The sequence below is a fragment of the Lissotriton helveticus genome, chromosome 2_1 (genome assembly GCF_964261635.1).
Source record: "Lissotriton helveticus chromosome 2_1, aLisHel1.1, whole genome shotgun sequence".
Taxonomy (NCBI): domain Eukaryota; kingdom Metazoa; phylum Chordata; class Amphibia; order Caudata; family Salamandridae; genus Lissotriton; species Lissotriton helveticus.
The window spans coordinates 968,784,066-968,807,859 of record NC_136059.1 but is presented as its reverse complement, the minus strand read 5'-3'; the positions used below and the strand labels follow the sequence as shown (position 1 = coordinate 968,807,859).

At 45.6% G+C, this 23,794-nt stretch overlaps 1 protein-coding gene across 2 annotated transcripts in view; it reads right to left on the bottom strand.

The window, feature by feature from the left end:
* PUM3 (pumilio RNA binding family member 3) overlaps positions 1-23,794 on the bottom strand; it is a 211,189-nt gene that overhangs the window by 13,709 nt on the left and 173,686 nt on the right. For both annotated transcript variants that reach the window (XM_078675717.1, XM_078675718.1), the window contains 2 exons: positions 17,765-17,852; positions 6,336-6,426 (listed from right to left, as the gene is read on the bottom strand). In XM_078675717.1, the coding sequence (XP_078531843.1) occupies positions 6,336-6,426; positions 17,765-17,852 (179 nt within the window). The remainder of the gene's footprint in view (positions 1-6,335; positions 6,427-17,764; positions 17,853-23,794) is intronic.

Below are 23,794 nucleotides of genomic sequence, written 5' to 3'. Positions count from 1 at the left end.
AGGTTGGCTTCATTCAACGGGGGGGGGGGGGGGGGGGGGGGGGGAGGGAAGAATATGAAATGGCCGCCGCATATACTCTTAGAAACTCGGGGATCAATAGATCGGAGTAGGCTTTAAAAAATTCGGCTGGCAGCCCATCCGGACCTGGGGACTTGCCATTAGAGAGGGAAAAAATGACAGCACGTAATTCGTCAGGTGTAAGTGGGGCTTCTAAATCGTTCACATTGTGTATCATCTAATCTTGGCAGTACTATGTCATAGAGGTATGTAGTTATATCAGCAAGAGGGACCCTTAGCCTAGAGCGATACAATTCCGTGTAATGATGTACAAAAGCTGCATTTATGCTGCGCTGTGTATATACAACGCCTCCCTGGCTAGTGCGTATTGCCGCCACGGGTGTCGTCCGTGTATCTGTTGGATCAGCCATGCCAGCGATTTTCCCGGTTTATCACCGAGATGGTGAGTGCGCGTCAAGTGGGCCTCATAATTAAGATGGCACAGCCTCTCCAGTAGTCGTGTATGTTTTGTGCATGCCTCTTGCAGTGAATCGCCGCCACCCTCCACTGCTTCGCGCTCCCTGCGGAGTAAATCAGCCTCGATGTGTGTCAGTTCTTTATCCAACTGTTTCTGCATACCTGCCTGTGTACCCAGACAGTGACCTCTAATTACAACCTTAAATGCATCCCACTCGATTTGGGGGGTGGAGGCAGTGCTGTTGTTCTCTTCAAAATATTGAGCAAGACGTGTGTAGTGAGTTGCGGAAGGGAGCGCCAAGTAGCAGGCCAGGCTGAAGTCTCCAAGTGGGTATAGGTGGGTGTGGACGTTCCCATGCTATCTCGAGGACGTGTGGATTGTGATCAGAGTGAGTACGGCCCATATAGTAGGTGTCAGTGACATGTGGGAGCAGTTCTCCCGATATTATATATGTGTCTAACCTGACATGTAGTGCGTGTGCGCCTGAGTAATAAGAATATATCTTCGTATTTGGGTTACGACTCCTCCAGACATGTAGATCCCACTGTGAGGGCCAGCTTGTTAGTGCTTTCACAGCCCCGTGTACAGGAGTGCCAGATAGGGGCGGGAAGGAGCGGTCCAAAGAAATATCGAGTATGCAATTATAGTCACCCCCCAGCACCCAAGGGACCCCATGCCAAGGCGCCAACTCTATAGACAACTGCGCAAGGAAACCTCCCTGATCTGTATTATGGGCATATAATGAAGCCAGGACTACTCATTGACCATCCAATTTACCCTGAGCAGTTACAAATCTGCCCTCCGGGTCTATGCGGGAATGTGAGATCGCAAAATGGGTCCCGGGCCTCACCCACAGTAGTGTCCCACGAGCATAGGACAAATACTCAGTAGCATAGAGTTGCCCGCGCCATCTGCGACACAGTTTCTGTACTTCTGCGCCAATCAGGTGTGTTTCCTGCAAGAGGGCTAAATGGATTTATTTATTTTTAAAGTTTTATATAGCGTGAACAAGATCTTTGCAGATATCAGAGCGCTTTACAGAAACAGTAGGTAGGATAAACAAGACTCTTAAATCAATATGAGATTCCGTAGACAGTGAGATGCAAAAATAGGGTATCAATCATACAAGAGTATACAGAGTAATAACAATCAAGAAACAATAATATGGAAGCAGTACAATGTCTAAACGGATAAGATTATAGCACCCCAGAGGGTGAGTAAACACAATGTTGAAAGCAAAGAAGTAGTCAGTAGTGGGTGCGTTGCAGGTTATTGAGGCACTCAAGTCCTAGTGTACAACCCAATAAACAAGTTGGAAATCAATAGTATAGCATCCGTGCAATGAATTAGATCCAGAAGCAGACAAAAAATGGACTGACATAGATAAGTATTCAGACAGCCGATAATGTGGGAGCCAAATACTGTCATTGTTCCAGTATCAATAGTGTTCAGGTGTATTTAGCCATAAGGATGGCCTTCACCTCTTTCTTGAAGAGTATAGTGGACAGGATAAGCCTGGTTTCTGGTAGGAGTGCATTCCAGATCCTAGGTGCCATTCCAGAGAAGGAGCGTTTGTATGTTTTTTCCTTCCGGAATCTCCGTGGTTTCAGGAGGAGAGTGTTTGTGCTTCTGTTGGATCTTGAGCCTCCTGATATGGTCAGCTTATGAGAGAGGTAGTTGGGTGCCTTGTGGTGTACGGCCGAGTGTGTCATACAGGCAATTTTCAACTGAATTCTGGCTTCAATAGGCAGCCAGTTCAGGGTTTTTAAGTCAGGGGATATATGCGAGTGTTTTCTTGAGCCAGTGATGAGTCTTGCGGCCGCGTTCAGGGAGGCTCTTAGGGGAGCCGTTGTTGTCAGGGGGAGCCCGCTGAGCGCCTCAATTCCGTAGTCTATGCGAGGAATGACTAAGGCTTGTACCACAGTTTGGAAGTCCTTGGGTGGTAGGAAGGGTTTGAGTTTTCTCAGCGTGTTGATTTGGAAGTTGGCTCCTTTAGTTGCTATGCTAATATGCTGCTGCATGTCGAGATTGCAGTCCAGTGTGATGCCAAGGGATTTCGCTGAGTCCACGATGGTGGGTTGGACATTGAGTGCGGTTAGATGATTGAGCCAGGTTTGGGTGATGGCCTTTTTCGCAGGAGGAGAGATCAGAAGGAACTCAGTTTTCAGAGCATTTAGTTTGAGGTGATTGTCGGCCAGCCAAGCTTGGGTGTTTCTTAGTGTGGCATTCAACAGTTTGATGTCTTCAGGGGATTGAAGCTTGAGGTAGAGCTGAGTGTCATCGGCGTACATATGGAAATGTACCTTAGAAGATTGAAGCAAGGTGGTGAGTGGTTCCATGACGAGGTTGAACAATGTGGGGGATAGGGAGGAACCTTGCGGGACGCCCAGTGTTACTGGCACAGGCGAGGACAGTGCGTTGTTGATCTTGAACCTCTGAGAACGGTTGTGCAGAAAGGACGTAAACCATTTGAGAACCGTCCCGGATATGCCCATTCTGGTATTTAGGAGCTCCAGTAGATTCTCGTGTTTGACCGTATCAAATGCTGAAGAGAGGTCAAGAAGGATGAGGAGGCAAGACTCATTGTGATCAAGGATTTGGAGGGCATCATCTATTATGTGTGTCATGGCCGTTTCCGTGCTATGCTTTGCTCTGAATCCGGATTGGTGAGAGTTGAGGAGGTCAAACTGCTCAATGTGTTTTGTCAGTTGGAGTTGTACGCATTTTTCTAACAGTTTTGCTAGAGTGGTGATATTGGTGATAGGACGATAGTTGTTTAGGTCGGCCGGGTCAGCTGTGGGTTTCTTGAGTATAGGCGTGACTTGCCCAATCTTGAGGGAGTCTGGGATGAGCCCTTGTTGCAGGGAACAGTTGATGATTTTAGTCCAGAGTGGGAGGAACAGGGGGGTGAGGACTTTAACAGCATTGGCAGGTAGGGGGTCTGTGTGATGATTGGCGGGTTTCAAGGTGACCAGCAGCTTGTGAATTGATTCTTCGGAATAGGTGTCGAAGGACGTCCATGAAGCGTTGTTTTTAGCATGAGTGTTAGTTATGCATATGGAGCCGGCGAATCGACTTACATCCTTGATGAGATCGCTTCTTATAGTGTTGTTCTTTTGCTTGAAGAAAGCAGAGAAGTCTTCGCAACTTGGGATAGCCTTTGTTAAGTTGTTGGGTTGTGGAGGTTGCGTTTTTGTTTGGGTTTTGACTAACTCGAACAGTTTTTTTGGTCGGTTTTTAGCTTGATCCAGCTGTTGGCTAAAGAATATTGATTTCGAGCGTTTGATTTTTCTGAAGTAAGCGTTTCTCTTATTCTTAAGCGTTCTAAGGTTCAGTGCTGAGGGGTCAGATGGATATTGTGCCGTTTGAGATAAGAATTAATTTGGTACCTGCGTGAGGGTGTGTGCATGCCACGTACATTCCACGTACACATCATTATCATTGACATTGACATTTACAACTCCAGGTTATCCTCCCACTCCCACATCGCCAAACCCCTACAGTGAGTAGCCACTCCGGCCCCCCCCACCGCCTCCCCGCACATAAACACCAAAGACCCATCAGTAAATACTTGCATAAACTGCGCAAAATGAAAATAAAAATGCAATCCAAATAGTGCATTAAACCAAAGGAAACACAACAGATGGAGAATGCCAAAAGGTCGACAGCTAAACATGCCGCCGTCCAAACTCTCTAATGAGGTATCGAACGTTTAAGTCCAGGGGGGTTGCTGCGCACGTGGCGCAACTATGATGTTACAACTGTTGGACAAATAGAGTGAAAGCTTCCCTCCCCGGGCATTCTGTGTCAGTCTTGACTGATACAAAGTGTTCCAGCTAGAAATGGCACAGCCCGTTATGTGTATACTCCAGGGTCTCTAGCTCACTCATATGATGACATCAGTGATGTCATCGAACATACCATGAGTGATGTTATATGAGGTCATAAGCAGTGCATTGTGGGGCCGCAAGTTATTGTTGGCTCTGCTAACTATAACTGGTGAAGTTCTGTGGTTTTTTTTGTTCGTTCAAAACATTAATGTTGTCACTGACCTATTCACCTAACTTTAATGCCACTTTAACGTTTTTTTAAAACATTTTTTAAAGGAAGCAGCACACTCCCTTTCTGGTGCCAGTGTGTCGGTCTGACAGAGACCCCAGGTTCAATTTGATACAAAGGTACATAGCAGTTCAGGAACTTCAGTGTTTAGAAAATCTTTATTATTCCTAACATTGGCACCAATGCGTTTCGACCTGACTGGTCTTTCTCACGGGCGGAGAGTCTCTTGTCAGTTTCAGTTTAGATAATACCCACCCATGTTGCCCACAATGAGGCATTATGGGATATGTAGCTCACATCAATCATAGTAAAAATAAACACAAAATAAAAAAAATTATTGGACGTATGTGTGCTCCAGGATCATATAATCTAACTCATTTCGTAAATTGAAACCTATAATTTTAATTTAAATCTACAGCTTTGATTAGTTCATTCTTGTATAACTTCTAGTCTCACTAATGTTAAGCTAAGGGCACTGTGGTGTAGTAGTATGGTGTACAACCATCTGTGTCTAATATACCGATGCCATGCACTCCTGGTGCACAGGTATGATAGTTGGATACATGTTAATCTATGTCTAGTACAATTACATCATCCTTAGTAGTATCACGTTGTAATGAAAGGAATCTGTGGTAATGACATGCAATGTAGGTCACACATCCATGCATGTATAGCATGTGAGGAATGAGTTATTTTGATACCCTTTAGTAGTAGGGTTCCCAAACACCTCCTCACTTGCACTGTTGCTCTGTCCTTCACATTTTCGTCTGCCCAATATAGCATTCACCGCTTGTGGCCGCCATAAGTGTGGCAGGGTATGCTCAGACGTGAGTCCCTTGCTCACTTTGCCACTGGATTCAAGCAAGCCAGGCTAAAGACGGCTGGAATGCCAGAAACCGGTCCTTGGAAGCTTGTTTCCGGTCCAGGGAAGACATGGCTTGGCAGTTCGGGCTGGACTGTTCCCATGAGGCACAGGGTCAGACTGATTTGCATATAGCCATGTCTGAAATAGGGTGGCTTAGTGGGCTAAAGAATGGTGATGGATTAAACCCAGATCAGTTGACTGGGGGTGAGTGTTTGATTTGCTCTAACGCTCCGTCCATCATCCCCTTTTGTATCACTTTGTTCGCCCTAAGTGTGGCAGGGTATGCTCAGAAGTGAGTCCCTTGCTCACTTGGCCACTGGATTCAAGATAGCCTGGCTGATGAGGATTATGAATCCGAAACCGGTCCCAGGATGCTTGTTTCCGGTCCACTGAAGACATGGCTTGGCAGTTCGGGCTAGACTGTTCCCATGAGGCACAGGGTCAGACTGATTTGCATATAGACATGTCTGAAATGGGGTGGCTGAGTGGGCTAAAGAATGGTGATGGATTAAACCCAGATCAGTTGACTGGGGGTGAGTGTTTGATTTGCTCAAACGCTCCGTCCATCATCCCCTTTTGTTTTGCTTTGTTCCGCGGCGTTCATGACAAGCTCAGCTCGGCATGAGCACATCGCCACTGTGCCTCATGACGAGCTTACGCATTGAGTAATGCGTAAGGTAACTACTACATGTGCTAGGATGTCCATTACTTGGTTTCTTCAGATGCAGTACCTGAAAGCAATCAACATCTGCCCTGCACCATTGTTACTTTAAATTATTGATACAGGTAGGCTGGGACAAAAGGCCTAGTGAAAACGCAAAATGTTACCTTTTGCCGATCCAGAGACAGACTGCATTAAATACACCCAAAGGTGTCTTAACTGTGGCAGGAATGCATCCTCTAAGTATGGAAAGAAACTAGAATGACAGTACATACCAACTAAGGACATGGGCACCACGATTCGTTTCAGCCCACAGCTTTAAATTCTCAGTGCCGACGTGGTCCACTAGTGTTCGTGAAAAGTTACCTAGAAGAAACATACAAATAACGAATTAATGAAAAAACAATGACAAGTACCTCAAATATATCAAATTAAACACAAGCATGTTAAGAACAGAGTAAAGATGAGAAATAACCACATAGTAGTTTTTCCTTAAAAAGTCAAAGGCAAGTGCCAGTTTGTTGGGCCTAAGGACTATTCAATGAAAGAAGACGCTCTTGTAGAATACTTAAACATTCTACTCTCTAGCTCGGTTAGTGCACATAAATATATAAAATAAACAAGTGATGGGTGTAATGCATAAATGAATCCCAGGGCCACTTTTCACTATAAAGTAGACCAATGTGGATGATATACGTCTCCCATAATGCAGTCTTCCTACTTTGCTCTCAGGCCTATAGAATTTTGTAGTAAAAAATATATAATTTACAGCCATTAAATTACCCTGGCAATCAATGACTCATCATTGTCACTATAAGTTCAGTGCCAATGACTTAATGTACTGCATTAAACAATGTCCAATGTTTCTGGTTGAAATGAGTAAATCACAAATAAATACCAATAATTTAATCAACATTTTTGGCCTAATTAAATAAGTGATGTTGGCCAAAAAGAGTCTTTAGGAATTCTGCTAAACGAACAGACAGGTCTCCATGGCAAGTGGGAATTGCTCCTGCATTCAGTGCTTTACCCATGAGCCCAGACTGCTTTTCTACAAATGCAAGCGTATACAAAACAAAGCATAATTGAAACCAAACTTACCATAAGAACAAAATACTTACCTTAGGTAACGCTATTTCTTGTGGATACTCCATCTAATCACAGATTCCTCGTCTTAGAATTTCGCCAGGCGCCAGACTGGATCTGGAAAAGTTTTCAGCATTGCTCCTGCATGACAATGGTGACGCCATGTGGCTCTACTTTTGACCCGCTCCAACCTGCAAGTGACAACTGGTGTTCTATCTAGGAGTCATTAAGGGCACGGACATCAGTTTCTTACAGGACATCATCTGCGCCATTGGACACAGAGCACAACAGTAATCAATTGTGCCAGTGTGCAGATCTCTACCTATTAGATGGTAGACAGTTCATTCCACAGAACGAAGGGGTTGGGGGGGGGGGGGTCAGTGAGGAATCTGCAGTTAGATAGAGTATCTACATGAAAGAGTATTATTGAAGGTAAATAACTTGTTCTTCTAAGGGATACTTCTACCTGTAGATGCCTCACCTTTATTAAAAGATACCAAAGCAGTACCTCCCTAGGTGGTGGTTCTGAGGAATGACACTGACCAAAACGTCCTGCAGGACAGAACAGCCAAAATGCCTTTCCTGTCAGACATGTGTATCAAGGCAGCAGTGGTTTGTGAATTTGCAAGCTGACATATATGAAGGGCAAGCACACAGTGTCTAATGCAGTGGCAGCAGCACTGGTCCTGGTGGAATGGGCCTCACCTTTCCAGATGCTGCTTGTTTTCCATAGTGAAGCAGATTTTAATACAGAGGACTATATGTAGACAAGAGCCGCTTTCTCTTTTTTTGCCCCAGAGAACCATACAAAGAGAGGACTGTCAACCCAAAAGGCTTTGGTATGATCAATATAACAGTTGGGCACCCTTTTAGGGTCCAGTTCATGGAGTTTCTCCTCTTGTTTCAAGGGGAGATGAGGGGCGGAGAGCATCGGAAGAGTAACAGAGCAATGTGAAAAGAGGTCACAAATTAGGGAAAAAGACGCTGTGGTCCTCAGGACCAGCTTGTCTGGAAAGAAGATGGTGTAAGGCAGCCGAACTGATGGAGCTTTGAACTCACACAACGAGCCGATATGATCACAATGAAGAAAATAGTCTTCGGGGTCTGCAGACACAAGAGACAGCTGAGTAGCTGTTTAAAAGATGTACACATCAGAAACGTAAAGACCAAGTTAAGGTTCCACTGTGGCATCACAAAAGGTTTAGTAGAGAACGTGTAGACTAAACCTTTGAGAAAATTAATCACAAGAGTTGATTTGAACAAGGATGATTAGTCTGGCAAACGCAAAAATTCTGAAAGGGTCAACAAGTAACCATTCACAGTGGCCATTACAAGTCCTTGCTAGGCCAAATAAAGACCTAATAGCAACACATCCAACAGTTTGGCTTGCAATGGGTCCATATAACGGGTACTACACCACGCAGCAAGCTCGTCCCAGCACCCTGCATAAATGGATTTTTAGAACTGCTGGCCACCATGATAACATCCACTACTTTGGGAGGTAGACCGACCGTGGATAACTTTCTCCACTTAATCTCCGCAAGAAGGTGAAGATTGCGCAGGCCTGATGAAAGATCCTGCCCTCCTGCTACAACAGATGTTCCCGAAGCAGCAGCTGGTCGAGGGCAGATAAGCATGCCAGGAAGTTCCAGATACAACACCGTCCTGGCTCAATCTGGGACCACGATGACTTGGGCTTGGCAGTGCCTGATCGTCAGAACTCTGGGCAGGAGAGGTAGTGACAAGCAGGAATACAGCAGTCCTGAGCTCCACTCTAAACAAAATAAATTTCCGCCAGAGAGGCTTCCTAGGAATAAAAGCACTAAAGAGTTTACACTGCAGATTCTAGGCAGTGCTTGGGAGACCGAGTCGGAGCACTCCCCATTGGTGGAGGACATCCTGTGCCACCTCTGGATGCAGCTGCCACTCGTAATCCACTATGCGTCGACCAATGAATTCATCAGCCCTGGCATTTAAAGATTGCAGATCCCCAGGTCCGAGGTCGAGCGTCTTAGCCGTTAGGTCAACAATACCATGTGGAGGTGAGGCAGTCAATGAGGGCTTAATTAGGCCTCCCATTGATGGGCAGCTGCCATTCTTTCACTGCCAAACAAAAGACCCAAAACTGCAACAGATTGACATGGAGATGAGTTTCTGCCAGAGGCCAGAGACCTTCGATCTCTACCTCTCCCTGATGATCTATTCAACCCAGAAGTGATTAATATGTAACCCCGTCCGCTCTGTGGGCTAGGGAGTGGGTTCTGCATCTGGTACAATCTTTTGCAGTTTCCTCCGCAACCCTGATAGAATTTGAAATGTTCCCTTGAAGCTGGGCCCACCGAGACCCAAGATCCCACTGCCTCATAGCCATTCTCACTGGGACCCAGGTCTGAGGCTGATACCTCAGTATCATAGCCCAAATGATCTGGACTTCTTGTTCCAGATGAAAAGTTTGAAAATGCACTTTATCCAGGATGGGATGGTAGATGAAAAGGAGCCTCTTCAAAGAGTCCGGCGTGACTTCATTGCAATGATCGGGAACCACAAAGAGTTTCACAGATGTCTGAATGTGGTCTTCAACTGAATGTGGCAAACCCCGCTTCAAAAGCCAGATAGGAGAAGACTGGTAACTCCTGACCTCCAAAGATAGTCTGCGTTCATGGTCCTCACCTTCTGGAACAACCAACTGTCACTGGTGAGGCCAAAAGAGAGCACGGCAAACTGAAAATGCTCTTCGGCCACCTTAAACCGCAGACAGCAATGTGGGCCAACATGAAGGAAACCAGGAAAGAGGCATTTTGCATGTATGGTGCCACCATCCAGTCTCGTGCCTCCAGGGCTGAAAGAACCCAGGCCAGTGTGAGCACCCTGCATCTTGATATTAGCAACCCCACAAACTATCGTCCCATCTCTAGGCTTCCTATTCCAGCGAAAATTGCGGAAAAGATGATTAGTGCAGAATTATCTAAATTCATTCTCCACAACCATCAGTTAGATCGCAGTCAGTTCGGGTTTAGAGCAGACCACAGCACTGAAACTGCCTTTTCAAAAACCACAGAAGAGATGAGAACCACACTCGATAATGGGGGATAAGCAGCCCTCATCTTGTTGGACCTGTCTGCCGCGTTCAGCATAGTGGACCATAAGCTTCTGGTCCACCGCCTGAATGCCATAGAACTTAAAGATAAGGCCCTTTCAATACTTTCATCCTTCCTTTCAGAAAGGGCTGAAATTCTAACATTGGGTCAATATAACTCCCTACCATTCACACTGACCTGCGCGGTTCTTCAAGGCTCTTCACTGAGCCCAACCCTGTTAAGGAATATGCTACTTACCAGTATGCATCTGTTCTTGGCATGTAGGGCTGCTGACATTTATATCTATGCATAGATCACCGCCTAGTGTTGGGCCCGGATAATTGCACATTGTTGTCCTAGAAGAGTCTTCGAAGTATCACGAGATAGGTGGCTCCTCCCCTGGACTACAGTGCGCATGGGCATCCTCTCCATGCTCAGATTGTTTTTCGCCATTGTGGCAGAGATGGAGTATGATACAGTAAGTGATGACCATGCTTGTGAATAATTCTGAGTGCTACAGCTGCGACAGGCACAGGGGAGGAGGGTGGGCGATATAAATGTCAGCAGCCCTACATGCCAAGAACAGATGCATACTGGTAAGTAGCATATTCCGTTCGAGGCATGTGGGCTGCTGAATTTATATCTATGCATAGAATAAATAGTAGTACCCTCCCTAGCGGTGGTTGCCCGTGCCAGCTGCAGCAGTCTGAAAAAGAGTCCTGAGAACAGCTTGACCGACAGCAGCTTGCGGTTTTGAGTGTACATCCACGCAGTAGTGTTTGGTGAATGTGTGTATGGTGGTCCATGTGGCTGCTCTACAGATATCCTCTAGAGGAGTGTTACCCAGGAAAGCCATGGATGCCCCTAACTTGCGTGTGGAATGCGCTCTAGGGGTAACCGTTAATGTGCGTTTAGCCTTTTGATAACAGATCTGTATGCACTTAACAATCCATCTGGCTATACCTGATTTTGAAATTGGGTTGCCCTTGTGCTGTTAAGAGAAGGCAACAAACAGTTGTTAAGTTTTCCTGAAATCTTTAGTCCTGTCTATGTAATACAGGAGAGCCCTTTTAACATCTAGTGTGTGTAGTGCTCTGTCTGCTACTGAATCAGGATTTGGGAAGAATACTGGTAGTTCAATAGTTTGGTTAATGTGAAACTGTGACACCACCTTGGGCATAAATTTAGGGTTGGTACGCAGTACGACCCTATTAGCATGAATTTGAATGAAAGGCTCTTGAATGGTGAGTGCTTGCAGCTCACTAACCCGTCTGAGCGACGTGATCACCACCAGAAAAGCCACTTTCCACGTGAGAAATTGAATCTCACAAGAGTGAAGAGGTTCAAATGGTGGACCCATGAGCCTGGTGAGGACTATGTTAAGGTTCCAGACAGGCGAAGGCGGGTGTCTTGGAGGAATGACTCTTTTGAGTCCCTCCATAAAAGCTTTAATGGCTGGCACTCTGAAAAGGGAGAGGTGCTGTCTATTTTGAAGATAAGCGGCCATCGCAGCTAAATGTATCCTGATGGAACTATATGCTAGATTGCATCTGTATAGGTACAGCAAGTAACATATGATGTTTTGCGTGGAAGCATCTAGTGGATTAATGTCAGTATTGGAACAATAGATGACAAAACGCTTCCATTTCGCCGCATAGCATGCCCTGGTGGTAGGTCTCCTAGCCTCCTTGATGATGTCCATACAGTCAGGGGGCAGGTTTAGGTAGCCAAACTATGACCTCAGGAGCCAGATTGCAAGGCTTAACTGCTGCGGATCTGGGTGCTGAATGTCTCCATGGCTCTGAGTGAGGTGCCTGGGTGTGAGTTTTAGTCACTGGTGGGGCACCACTGAAAGTTCTAGGAACGTGGTGTACCAGGCTTGCCTCGCCCACGTTGGAGCAACTAGGATGAGTGTCATGGAATTGTGCCTCAGTTTGCGCGCCACTAGCGGTATGAGTGGTGCCGGAGGAAAAGCGTACGCAAATCTGTTTGACCAGTTCATCCATATCGCATTGCTCTGAGACTGCGGGTGTGGGAACCTGGCGGCGAAGGTGTGGCATTTTACGTTTTCTGGTGTGGCGAAGAGGTCCATCTCTGGATGACCCCACTGCTGGAAATATGGTTGGAGCACCGAGGGATGTATATCCCACTCGTGCATCTGATGGCTGTGTCTGCTGAGCAGGTCCGCCATCTGGTTGTCCTTGCCTGGGAGGTGTTCCGCCATGAGGAACATGTTCCTCTGAATGGCCCACTTCCACATGCACTGTGCTAGGTGGGACAACTGTGGAGAGTGCGTCCCTCCCTGCTTTTGAACGTAATACATTGCAGTCATGTTGTCCGTCCGGATAAGCACGACTTTGTTGCAGAGATGCAACTTGAATGCCTTCATCGCCATGAAGATTGCCATCAATTCCAGGAGGTTGATGTGCAACCGTTTTTGCTGTGTGGTCCACAGTCCCTGCACAGTATAATGGAGGACATGAGCTCCCCAGCCCTGGAGAGATGCGTCCGCTGTTAGCACCACCTGTGGTACAGGCTCCTGGAACGGTCGTACCCTGCAAAGGTTTTGTGTGTTCCACCAATGCAGAGAGTTGTATGCACGACCGGTCACCAACACTAGGTCTTTCAGCTGTCCGTGAGCCTGGTTCCACTGGCGTGCTAAGCATTCCTTAAGCGGACGCATGTGTAGCCTCGCGTGAGGGACTATAAAGATGCAGGAGGCCATCATACCTATCAGTTGCATGAACACTTGCGCTGGGAGTGAGTGTTGTGGCCTGAATTTCCGAATCAGCACCTGCATGCTGTTGACTCTCGCTGAGTTTGGTCGCGCTGTGGCAGAGAGAGTGTTTATTTCCGCGCCTAGGTACTGTTGTAAAGGGGCGGGTTGAAGATGAGACTTTGGGTAATTGAGTGAAAATCCTAGACTGTGTAGGAGGTGAATTGTGCGGGACATGTGGCTGGCACCCTGCTGGGCCGATTTTGCTTGGACAAGCCAGTCGTCTAGATACGGATAGACATGGATGTGTTGTCTCCGAAGATGCGCGGCCACTATCGCCAAGCATTTGGTAAACACCCTGGGGGCAGTAGTGACCCCGAAAGGCAGGACCTTGAACTGGTAATGCTGGTTGTTGATGGTGAACCCGAGATATTTCCTGTGACTGGGGTGCATGGGAATGTGGAAATAGGCATCCTTCAGATCTAGGGTTGCTAGGAAATCCCCCTGACTGAGCAGCGGCAGAATTTGCTGTAAAGTGAGCATGTGAAAGTGTTCTGATAGGATGTATTGGTTTAGGGGTCTGAGGTCTAGAATGGGCCTGAGAGACCTGTCTTTTTTTTGGGATTAAGAAGTACAGTGAATACACCCCTGTACCCTGTTGTTCTAAAGGCACGAGTTCTATGGCCCCTTTTTGCAGCATGTAGATGACTTCTTGCTGCAATAAGTGCATGTGCTCTGCGGACATAGGACGGTGCCTTGGGGGTATGTTGGGTGGAGTGGAGGTTAATTCTAGACAATAGCCGTGTTGTATAAGGTGTCTCACTCACCTGTCCGTGGTAATGCTTTCCCAGACTGGCAGGAACTGCTGAAGCCTTCCCCCGACCGGTGTGGTATGGTCGGGGGGCAGTGACAAGGCGTTACTGTTTGCTAGTGGCGGAGGATCTGGCATTATTATTTCCACGTCCTCTGCCTTTGGTGCTGTTTCCACGATATCCACCCCTATTGTTTTTGTTGCAGGTGGATTGTGTGCCTCCCTTAGTGTATTGGGCTTGTTGAGACGCTTGACCTCTAGAAGCTTCCCTGTTACCGGAGCGACAAAAGAAACTGCCCCTGAACTGTTGAGACTGCAGAGCTCCCATGGATTTTGCAGTTCCAGTGTCTTTTTTAATCTTCTCTAGAGTGGTGTCTACCTCTGGACCAAACAGGAAGTCAGGGTTAACTGGCTGATTAAGTAGAGTAGTTTGGATTTCTGACTTGAAACCAGCGATGCGGAGCCAGGCATGCCTTCTGAGCATTACGCTAGTGTTTATGGGACTCGTTGGAGATCAACTTCCCTTCCTGTATAAGCATTTCTGCTCCCTCCTTATAAGCATCTGGCAGATGTTGCAGGAGCTGCTCTAACGTGTCATAGTCATAGGCCCTGTCATATCTTGCTAACAGGGCCTGTGTATTGGAGATCCTCCAAATATTAGCTGCTTGTGCTGCTATACGCTTCCCAGAAGCTTCCAAGATCTTGGATTCTTTTTCCGGAGGAGGAGCATCACCAATTGTTTGAGAGTTTGCTCTTTTACGAGCATTAGCCACCACTAAGGAGTCCAAGGGGAGTTGGCCTCTGATATACGTAGGGTCCACTGGCGCAGGCCGGTACGTCCGTGCAATCCTGGGGTTCACCACCCTCGCTTTAGTGGGCTCCTTAAAAATGTCGCTAGCATGTTTGAGCACACCCTTGAGCATAGGCGGAGTCTTTACAGATCTTTCTGATGTTGAGAACGTATCAAAGAGAAAGTCATCCTCCACAGGGTCAGCGTGCATGTCGACATCATGGTTAGGGGCTGCCCTTTCAATAAGTGCGTTAAACACAGCAGTATCTTCAGTAGGCGAAGTTTTGACTGCATATGACTGAGTGTTAGGGGTGGTGTGTGGTTCATCAGGGTCAACAGTGTCAGCCCATGGCTGGGACTCATCCTGAGCTGTGTCAATGGGATAGTTAAACTGGTCCTCATTGTCCCCTTCCTCCACATCCTCAGTGACAGGTGTGGGAGAGTAGGCATAGTCCTGCCCATAGGGCTGTATGGGTTCAAAAAAGTGTAGGAGAGGTCGTAGAGCCCCACTTTTTCTTTAGTGGTATCTTGTAAGACTCCATGGGAGTTTCAGGCCTGATTTTACGTTTATAAACGGTGAGTCGACCTGAAGCGGAGTCGATGTACAATTTTGACTGTTCGTCATAGGACGGTGGTTGGAACAGAACGTCTTCCATCCGAGGCTGGGTGGGTGCATCTCCTGTTGTGGACTTGGATGAGTCGGCAGCCTTTGGGAGATGGACAGTTTTAGGCCGTGCCATGGGTGGCAGGCCATATTTTATCGGCGCCAAAAGCATAGGAGATGAGCCTACTTGCTTGGAAGTGTTGGTCTTTGATCCGACTGACTCCGACTGGTCTGTGGGATTGTGGCTTTTTTTCGATTCAGGCCATTGCTGCGTAGCAGGTACGCTTGTGTGCTTCGACGAGGTCTGTTCCTTTGGGCAGAGTTTGGATTTCGGCTCGAAGGCCTTGACTAACTGCGGCTTCTGAATCTTCGGTTCGATGGCTTTTTGTGCCTCGAGTCCCTTGGAAGAGTCGCCATCTTTGGAGCCGGACGTCGACGTGAGCGTGACATGTTTAACTGCAGACACGGGCTTCGTCGCTCCGATCTTCGGGTCGACGCCCCCTGTCGACCCCGAGGGGTCGAGCCCACGTTTCGACTTGGTAGGTTCCGAAGTCGTCGAGCCGATGGTAGTTTTCACCACTTTCGGTTTCGTTTTAGTGTCTGTATTTTTCGGTTTCTGTTTGTCCACTGATTGTGGGCGTTCGACCGCTGGCTCATTAGAAATGTTCTTAGTCGGGCCTGGAAGCGGGACTAGAGAACTTGTATGAAGATCTCGGCTAAGGCCTTCCGGCGATGCCTCGACCGGAGCCGTGGAAGAGTCTGTATGAGGCCCCGCTACTGCGGTTGGGTCTAGCTCCTCGCTTGAGTCGTCGTCGACGGCTCCGAGAGGTTGTACGTCGTCTCCTACCTCGACGATGTCTTCATCATGGACGTAGAGTTCTTCCTCGTCCTCATTGTATGGTGAGTCTTGCTCCGATGCGGGATCCGAGTGCTGAGCAGGATCCTCTTCTTGTACACCCTCCTCGCTGTCACCCCCGAAGATGTTTTCTGGATCGGGTGCCGACTCCCGCGCTGACTGTCGAGCCGCGCGTCGAAGACGAAGAGTTTTCTTCGATCTGAATTTTGAACAGGCCATGCAGCTGGCCTCGTCGTGGTCCGGTGATAGACATTTATTGCACACCGGGTGCACATCGATGTGAGGGTATTTTGAGTTGCAAACGGGGCAGCGCTTGAACGGACTCCATTCCATCATCGATGGGCCTTTGGTGTCGAAAGGCAATCAGTCTTCGACATCGTGTTCCAAGAAACTCGAAACAAGTAGAAGGCACCGAACGAAAGACAATACCGACGCCCCGAAGGCCTTTTGGCCTTGAGAAAGAGTATTTATATATATTCCGAACTGGAGTTAAGAAGGTACATCCGAACCCAATGGCGGAAAAAAACAATCTGAGCATGGAGAGGATGCCCATGCGCACTGTAGTCCAGGGGAGGAGCCACCTATCTCGTGATACTTCGAAGACTCTTCCAGGACAACAATGTACAATCATACGGACCCAACACTAGGCGGCGATCTATGCATAGATATAAATTCAGCAGCCCACATGCCTCGAACATATATATGTTTCGGAGCTAGTATCTTTGATCAGAAGCTTAAACCTAAATCCTACCTCCTATGTTGAAGACACTTATTTGGTAGTCTCAGCAGTCGATATTGTCTTTAGGTCCATCATTGCATAGTTGCTATCAGCGTATGGATGAATAAGCATTGCTTAAAACTCAATTCAGGTACAACCGAGGTAGTACTGTTTGGCAACCTTTTCCCAGCATGGTGGCTGGATAACCTAGCTCCACTACCTGTACCCATGACAAAAGCCAAAACCTTGAGACATACTATAGAAGACAAGTTCAATTTTGGAGCTCAAGTATCCAAGATAGTTTCATCTTCTTTTCATACCACTATAATGAGAAGAAAAAGCCTCCCTTTTATTCCGAGCAACACCAGGAAAACTGTGGTCACAGCATTAGTCCTCTCAAAATTGGACTACAGTAAAGGCCTGTACATGAAAATACAGGAAAAAATCATTAGAAAGCTTTAATCAGTCCAAAATGCTGCTGCCAGAATGATTCTGAATACTCCTAAGTTCTCTCAATTTCTTCAGGAAAACTGCATTGGCTCCTGGTCCAGAAGCGAATCAAGCTCAAGGCACTCTGCGTGGTTCATAAAGCCCTACATCAGGCAGGACTTGGGTTTTTGTGGGAACATTTTAAGTGGTACACTCCCAACAGACATCTCCGTTCAGCCACTGCCAGAATGATAGCTACTACCAAATTCAAGAAAGTAAACTGGGGGAAGGAGCTTTGCCAACTGTACGGCTAGGCTCTGGAACACCCTCCCGCCACATCTTAGAGCTATATCCCCATGGATCGCTTTCAGGAAAGAGCTAAAAATGTGGTTGTTCAACAGCTAACAGATTCCATCTCAGGATGTTCAAGTACAGCAGGCGTCAAGAAGACACCCACAGGTATACAAGCACTATATACATTTTTGTAACATAACACAATTCTCTGAACTTTCTCTGTAAAAAAGTTACCTAAATTGTCAACCAGGGGCCAAACCACTACAAGTTCACATTTGGGGTACACTGATGCTAGTAATCAAGGAATGTTCTATCCAACCTACCTTCTCTTCCAGCTTCTTTCAGCTTTTGATCTTGTTCGATTAACCACTTTAGGACAAGGTGACCTGCTGGGTGCTCTGCCATATGAAGCTTTGGAAACAAACAAAAAAACGAATAAAATGCAAAGTCAATCTTCAAACACACTTTTATTTAACAGTAAATTTAATAAGTAAAAGATGTGGACAACCAAAATGATTCAGCATTGCTCATGTACCATTTGTGCAACCTTATTAGGTGTTCTCAATTTAAACCCTAGATTAAAACATCAGATCTAGTTGCGAGATCTATCCGAGGAGCAATCCTCTAGTTGCTCATTAAGACTCTTCAGGGCTATGGCATTTAAAAAGTCAGCTCTGTGTTAAACTAATTTTTTAGGCAACTAAAGTTGTGCGCTCAGGCTCATTGGTCACCTTTGCATCTCGTCAAGTTTGGGATGCCTAATAAAGAATGGTCAAGTGAGAAGCATTCGTCTTGGTAACTGTAGTGCTTTTAACACTTACAGGGCTCTTAACATGGTCAGAGGCAGGATTGTTCCTGCTTACTATTGCTACAGCCATAAAGACGTCTGACTTCTCATAATAAATGGCTCCCAGTCAATGTGCACTGTAGACGCACCACTAACCAGGAGGATGCTCAGTTTCTTTCCCCAAAAACCCTTTGCAGCTTTAGGGAAGTACAAATCCTTTTAACAGAGGCTATTCAGAGGGAAGCGAGGAAGAAAAATGTGTGCAATATTGTTTAGCACTTCAATTTTAACTTTAGTACCAACAGCTATATCAAATTATCACCTACTGCATCACTACCAGATGACAACCTCTTGCAAAAGGATAGTCAAAATTGTCTACATTTGGTCTTAAACCCGATATAATGTGGAAGAACTGCCCCTCAATGAAAGCTCTTGTGTTGGGTCGAGCAGGGGACAAATTGTCATTGGGTGAGGTGATTGAAATGTTTGCATGAATTTCTGTGTTAAACATTTCTGCAACAATTACTTACTTTCTATCTGCTTTGCTTAAACTGGAGTTCAGGTGTTTGCATTGTCATGATACTGGTATGTTTTTTATTATTTATTTCAGTGTCATGTAGTTTCATCCCTGATCCTCTGCCTCACTAAAACATCAGTGGCATGGCACCACTCTATTTAGAACTGACCTATTACATTCTCTGTAGTAGATACCGAATGCTGTTGCTATGCGGTATGTCCGAAGCACACTGCCTTTCTTTTAAACTTTGCTCAGGCAGTAGCAACAATAATGGTGAGGCCAGCACCATGCAGACTGGGACACCACTATCCCACTTCATGGGCAGACTGCAAGGTAGTAAACCTTCCAACACACAGAGTGGCGCCTCAGATGTGGATTCAATCAACTGTGAATGTTGCACCCTCCCCCAAGAATGCTCGGCCCCAAGTTACTGCTCAAAGTTGCTGTGTGCCCAAATCAGTGAGGACTGTGGTGCCTGTGTGCTATAAGGGACTAAAATACTCCACTGTGACATCACCTTACACAGTTCACTGCTAAAGACAGAGACGGAATCAATCTCAGTGATTACACTCAAAATCTCACCACGTTGGCCCATGCTAAAAAAGAACATAAAAACAATGCTAAAATGCTTGCACAACACGTTCTGATTCTTTACAATCAGATTAAATGAGTATGCTTGTAATAGACACATTCAGGCCATGTTACTGAATGTAGAGTTCTCTTTGAGGATGTAGGATAGCTAGATTCTCATACAAACATATTTGATTTATGTTATGGGAGGCTAAAGACCGATCTACTAAACTCCTGAACTTTTTCATGTGAATAAAAGTCTTCTACTTTTACCACTGCCTCTGCATTATATAAAGAATTATATTTTTTAGCTCCAATCTAGTGTTACCTCTAAATAAGTTTTCGGTACTAGCTACCTCCTGCCCTGCGTTTCTTAGGCTCTAGAGAACTAGCCATACTCTTAGCATTGAGGATCAAACGTCCAGATTTCATAGAAAACGGACATTCACTAAATGTAGATAGCAAAATGAAGGTCAGCCAATGCTTTGGAGAAGGTAACTGTTGCACTGAAGTAGGAAGGTTTAGCAGAGACACTCAAAAGAAATGAACAGAGATCCAAACAACTGGCACTAAACTCATCTATTTCCAGTGTCTTAATTCTTCCTCGATTCCCTTTCTTTTACCCTCATCATGTTCCTCCTCTTCTCAACCTCTTTCTTTACTTTCCTACTTGCATTCCCTCATCTCAGATCCTGTGATTTTGCTTCGCTTTTCTACACATCTCTTTAGAATATTTTTTACCTTATTGCTTCCACACTAAGGCTCTATTCCAAATCCTCCAAGCAGAGCGCAAAACAATGTGACTTGTTTACGCTTCCTTCACTTTGGTCACTGGTCCTAGGCCTTGCTGCTTACGTATCGCTCATGTAAGTCCCACAACCTTCCACAATTTCATCAGCCCAGATTCCTATCGTACTTGCACTTATGTATCGGTTCTCGATCTCTCTTCAGCTTTGATTCAATGTGCTTTCCCCTCTGTTTTCATGAATGAAAAATGGTACATGCCTTTTAATGATTTTCTTAAAGAAAAGATTTAGGTAGTGGCTGAAAATACACTCTTGAGACTGAACTGATATAGGAAGTCTAAGGTGGTTTTCATCCAAATGGCGTTTGTGACCGATCACTCTTCTAGCATTTGTCTTTTTTTATTAGAAGGCACACTAGCAAATTTTCAAGGACATACTAAAATCGCCTCTTCCTGGTCTAACTTGCTCAACTGCCCAAACACTGCACTGACCTGTCGAAATCCCAATATTGTCTACCAGTTCATTCAATTCATAGATATAACATATCAGCAAAGTCTACATTTTCAAGCAATGGCAAATCTAATAGGTCTCACATTTGAAAGGTGTTAGCTGAAGTTTTGTCTTTGTCAATATTTTTTGGTAATGCGGAGCTGCAAAAAAAAAAAAAAAAGGAAAAAACCAAGGAAAATATGGTGCTGCGGCCATTGTTTTTTTACTTTTCATTTACTGTTCGAAGGTGGTAAACTCTCATCTTACCCCAGTAAATAAAAAAAAAAATATGAAGTGGATAAAAGCATAACAGTGAAAAGAGAGGCCTGGTAGTAAACTGCTGCTTCCGGAAACCTCTATTAAAAAAAGATAAGAGGCAAGGGCTGGTGCAACGAATGGGGGCGCTAGGAGGATAAAAAAAAGCAAGCAAGGGTATGGGTGGCAAAGACACAGACAAGTTGAGGGAGGCATGTACTGAAGAAAGCAGAACATGTTGAAAAAAGGAAACACATTTGCTCCAATTGAGTGCTGTGGGAAGCTGGCTTGACTCTTTATGTGATATACCAGTTATTGGTTATATCGTGTAAAGGGTCCAGAGATTCCCAGAAGTGTACGCCTAACACAGAGGAGTGTAAGATATTTGTTATACACACAGTGACTAACAAATGACACACGACTCAAAAAGGATATCCACACCAATTTTAGAAAAAAACGTTTTTCTAGATATAGTTTAAGACCAAGATTTACATTAAAAGGCGAGTATGTTTTTCAATAAAAAACTTTTCACTTTTAAAAAGTGGACACTTCGTGCAATTTTTCAGTTCAACATTTTTAACCAATGGGAGGAAAACAAGAATGCCGTTTTGCAGGTAAGTAATACAGTCTTGGTTTTCAGGATAAAGAATCAACACCAGGCAAGGTTCAAGTAGGTGACAACTCTGCACGTCAAGCGGCACAGGGGCGGCTGGGTGCAGGGTACAAATTCGAAATTTGCCGCCAATGTTATCCAATGGAGAAAGGGGGTAATCAAAGAGATGCTGCTTACAAGAAACATTGTTTAGTAACCCGGTCTTCGGAGGTATTGGTAAGCATGGGGGTTCCAGGAGACAGCACAAAACCTACACACTCAGTGGTACAGGGGCGGCCGGGTGTAGAATGCCAACACCGTGTGGAGCGTCCAATGCAAATCAATGGGGGAGATCCGTTTTGGAAAAAGGCTGCAAGTTCTGGCCAGGAAATCTAGGAGCGTTAGAGGGGAGTGACAGGTAGGGACCAATGGGTCCATTATCTGATGTGTCTACGCCCTCAATTATGCCACCCCCCTGTGGATAAGTCCCATCGTCTTCAAGATGGTGGGCCCTAAAAAATGTGCTGGACTTTGCCTTCAGCACCAGAGGGGAGGTGTTGGCAAAGGGGGGGCACACCTTCTATTCTCACTTAGTTTTCCTGTTGGTTCCCCACCAATAGTGGGGGTTTGAACCGAGGGCTGCCATCTGCTGCTAGCAGCAGAGGCTGGAGTCGCATTACAAAGGCGGCAAGACCGTTGAAGCTTCCTTCTTGAGCACTGTGCCTGCCTGGGAGAGAAGGTGTGACACCCCTGCCCAGGATGGGGTTTGTTTCTGGCCTCAGGAAAAAAGGGCTCTCATCCCATGGGTCCAGAAACATGTCTGGTGATGGCAAGCTGCATACAACAAGTCAGATATCACGCCAGGGTCGGTAGGAGTTCAGGGGGCACCTCTGAGTTGCCCTCTAGGTACATGTTATAATAAATCCAACACTGGCATGCATCAATGTGGGATTATTAAGAAGAGTTGTTTGGAATGAAACACTCCTGGGTTCAGTAAAGCCATCATGGTGCTGGGGAAATGGAGTTGTTGAGTTTCTCGTCCATGTACTCCTTATGGCTTCCTTGGCACTTACAATATTAAGAATTGACAAATATTCAAGGGGTATATCTGCTCATGCAGATATGCCCACACCTGAGATATACTGCAACCTGCCTTAGGGCTTGAAATGCCTGCTAGAGGGGTGACTTAGCTATATCTTAGGCAGTGGTGCTTGACACTGCACACAGGCATATTGCCATGTCAGCTTTGTCGTTTTTTACTGCCACAGGCATGCACGCCGCAGTGTCAGTTTATATTGCATTGCACTGCATTGGTGAGGGGCATCTAGGGGACAACCCTCAGTCCCCAATGCCCTAGGTACCAGGTGTACCATTTACTAGGGACTTACAGGGGGTCTGAAGTTGTGCCAATCCTGGTAGTTTTATGGAAGGAGCTCTGACACAGGGGACCTGGTTAGCAAGGTCCCTGTGCACTTTTAATCGAAACATAATTTTCCAGGCAAAACGTGAGGGGTTAACCATGTCAAAAGAGTCACTGTCTCATAAGTGCAGAAAGAAAGTATTACAGTCAGTCCTAGAAAGATACAAGTCACTCAATAAAAATGATGGTAAAGTAGATATGCTCCAGTGGAAGAAAGTCACTGAATAAGAAACAAAAAATGAAATTGACAAGAAAGCCAACCAATGGGATAGCCCAAAGCCAACTTTATGTATTGTACTGTACACAATTGGTATTTAAAAACAGACAGCTAAAAGCAGTCCAGAGGTTATGCTTAAAAATATGAAAAGAAAGCAAAAGTCAGCATTTTCCCCTATGAAAATAAACATTAGGCAGCATATTAAAGAGGAAATCACTTCACAAGTATTTTAGAATGGTCTAAACTGTCCATAAATGTGTAACAAAGTATCCAAAGACAGAAATGACTTGTTGAATAGAATACATTTGATGTTTTTGAAATATCTATTCAGCAAATGACCAGTTCTTGGCCCTTCCAGGCTCTAAAAACGAACAAATTTGGCCAGTATTTTTCTACGCGAAATATGGCAACCCTAGTCATGAAAGAATGTGCAGTGCATTTTAAAGTGATGTTTACAACCCTGATAGATGTTGGATTTGGAGTCTCTCAGAGGAAAACTTTCTGTATGCTTCCCTTAGAAACAAGGTCTCTCGTTTGGCAGAGAATATTCAGTCTCTGAAAGTTTGTGTCAAAACAAAAATGAAAAAAAAACCTTTAAAAGCAGCCAACATAATGCGCACATTAAAAAAGTGGAATCCTTGCGGAATGATATTTCAGGCTGGCAGCTAGCTACACACAGAACAACAAAAACGAAACTAATTGTGCGCACAAAGGAGAAAATTGCAATCCTTCAGCATAACTGACTGCTGAAAGTAAGAGG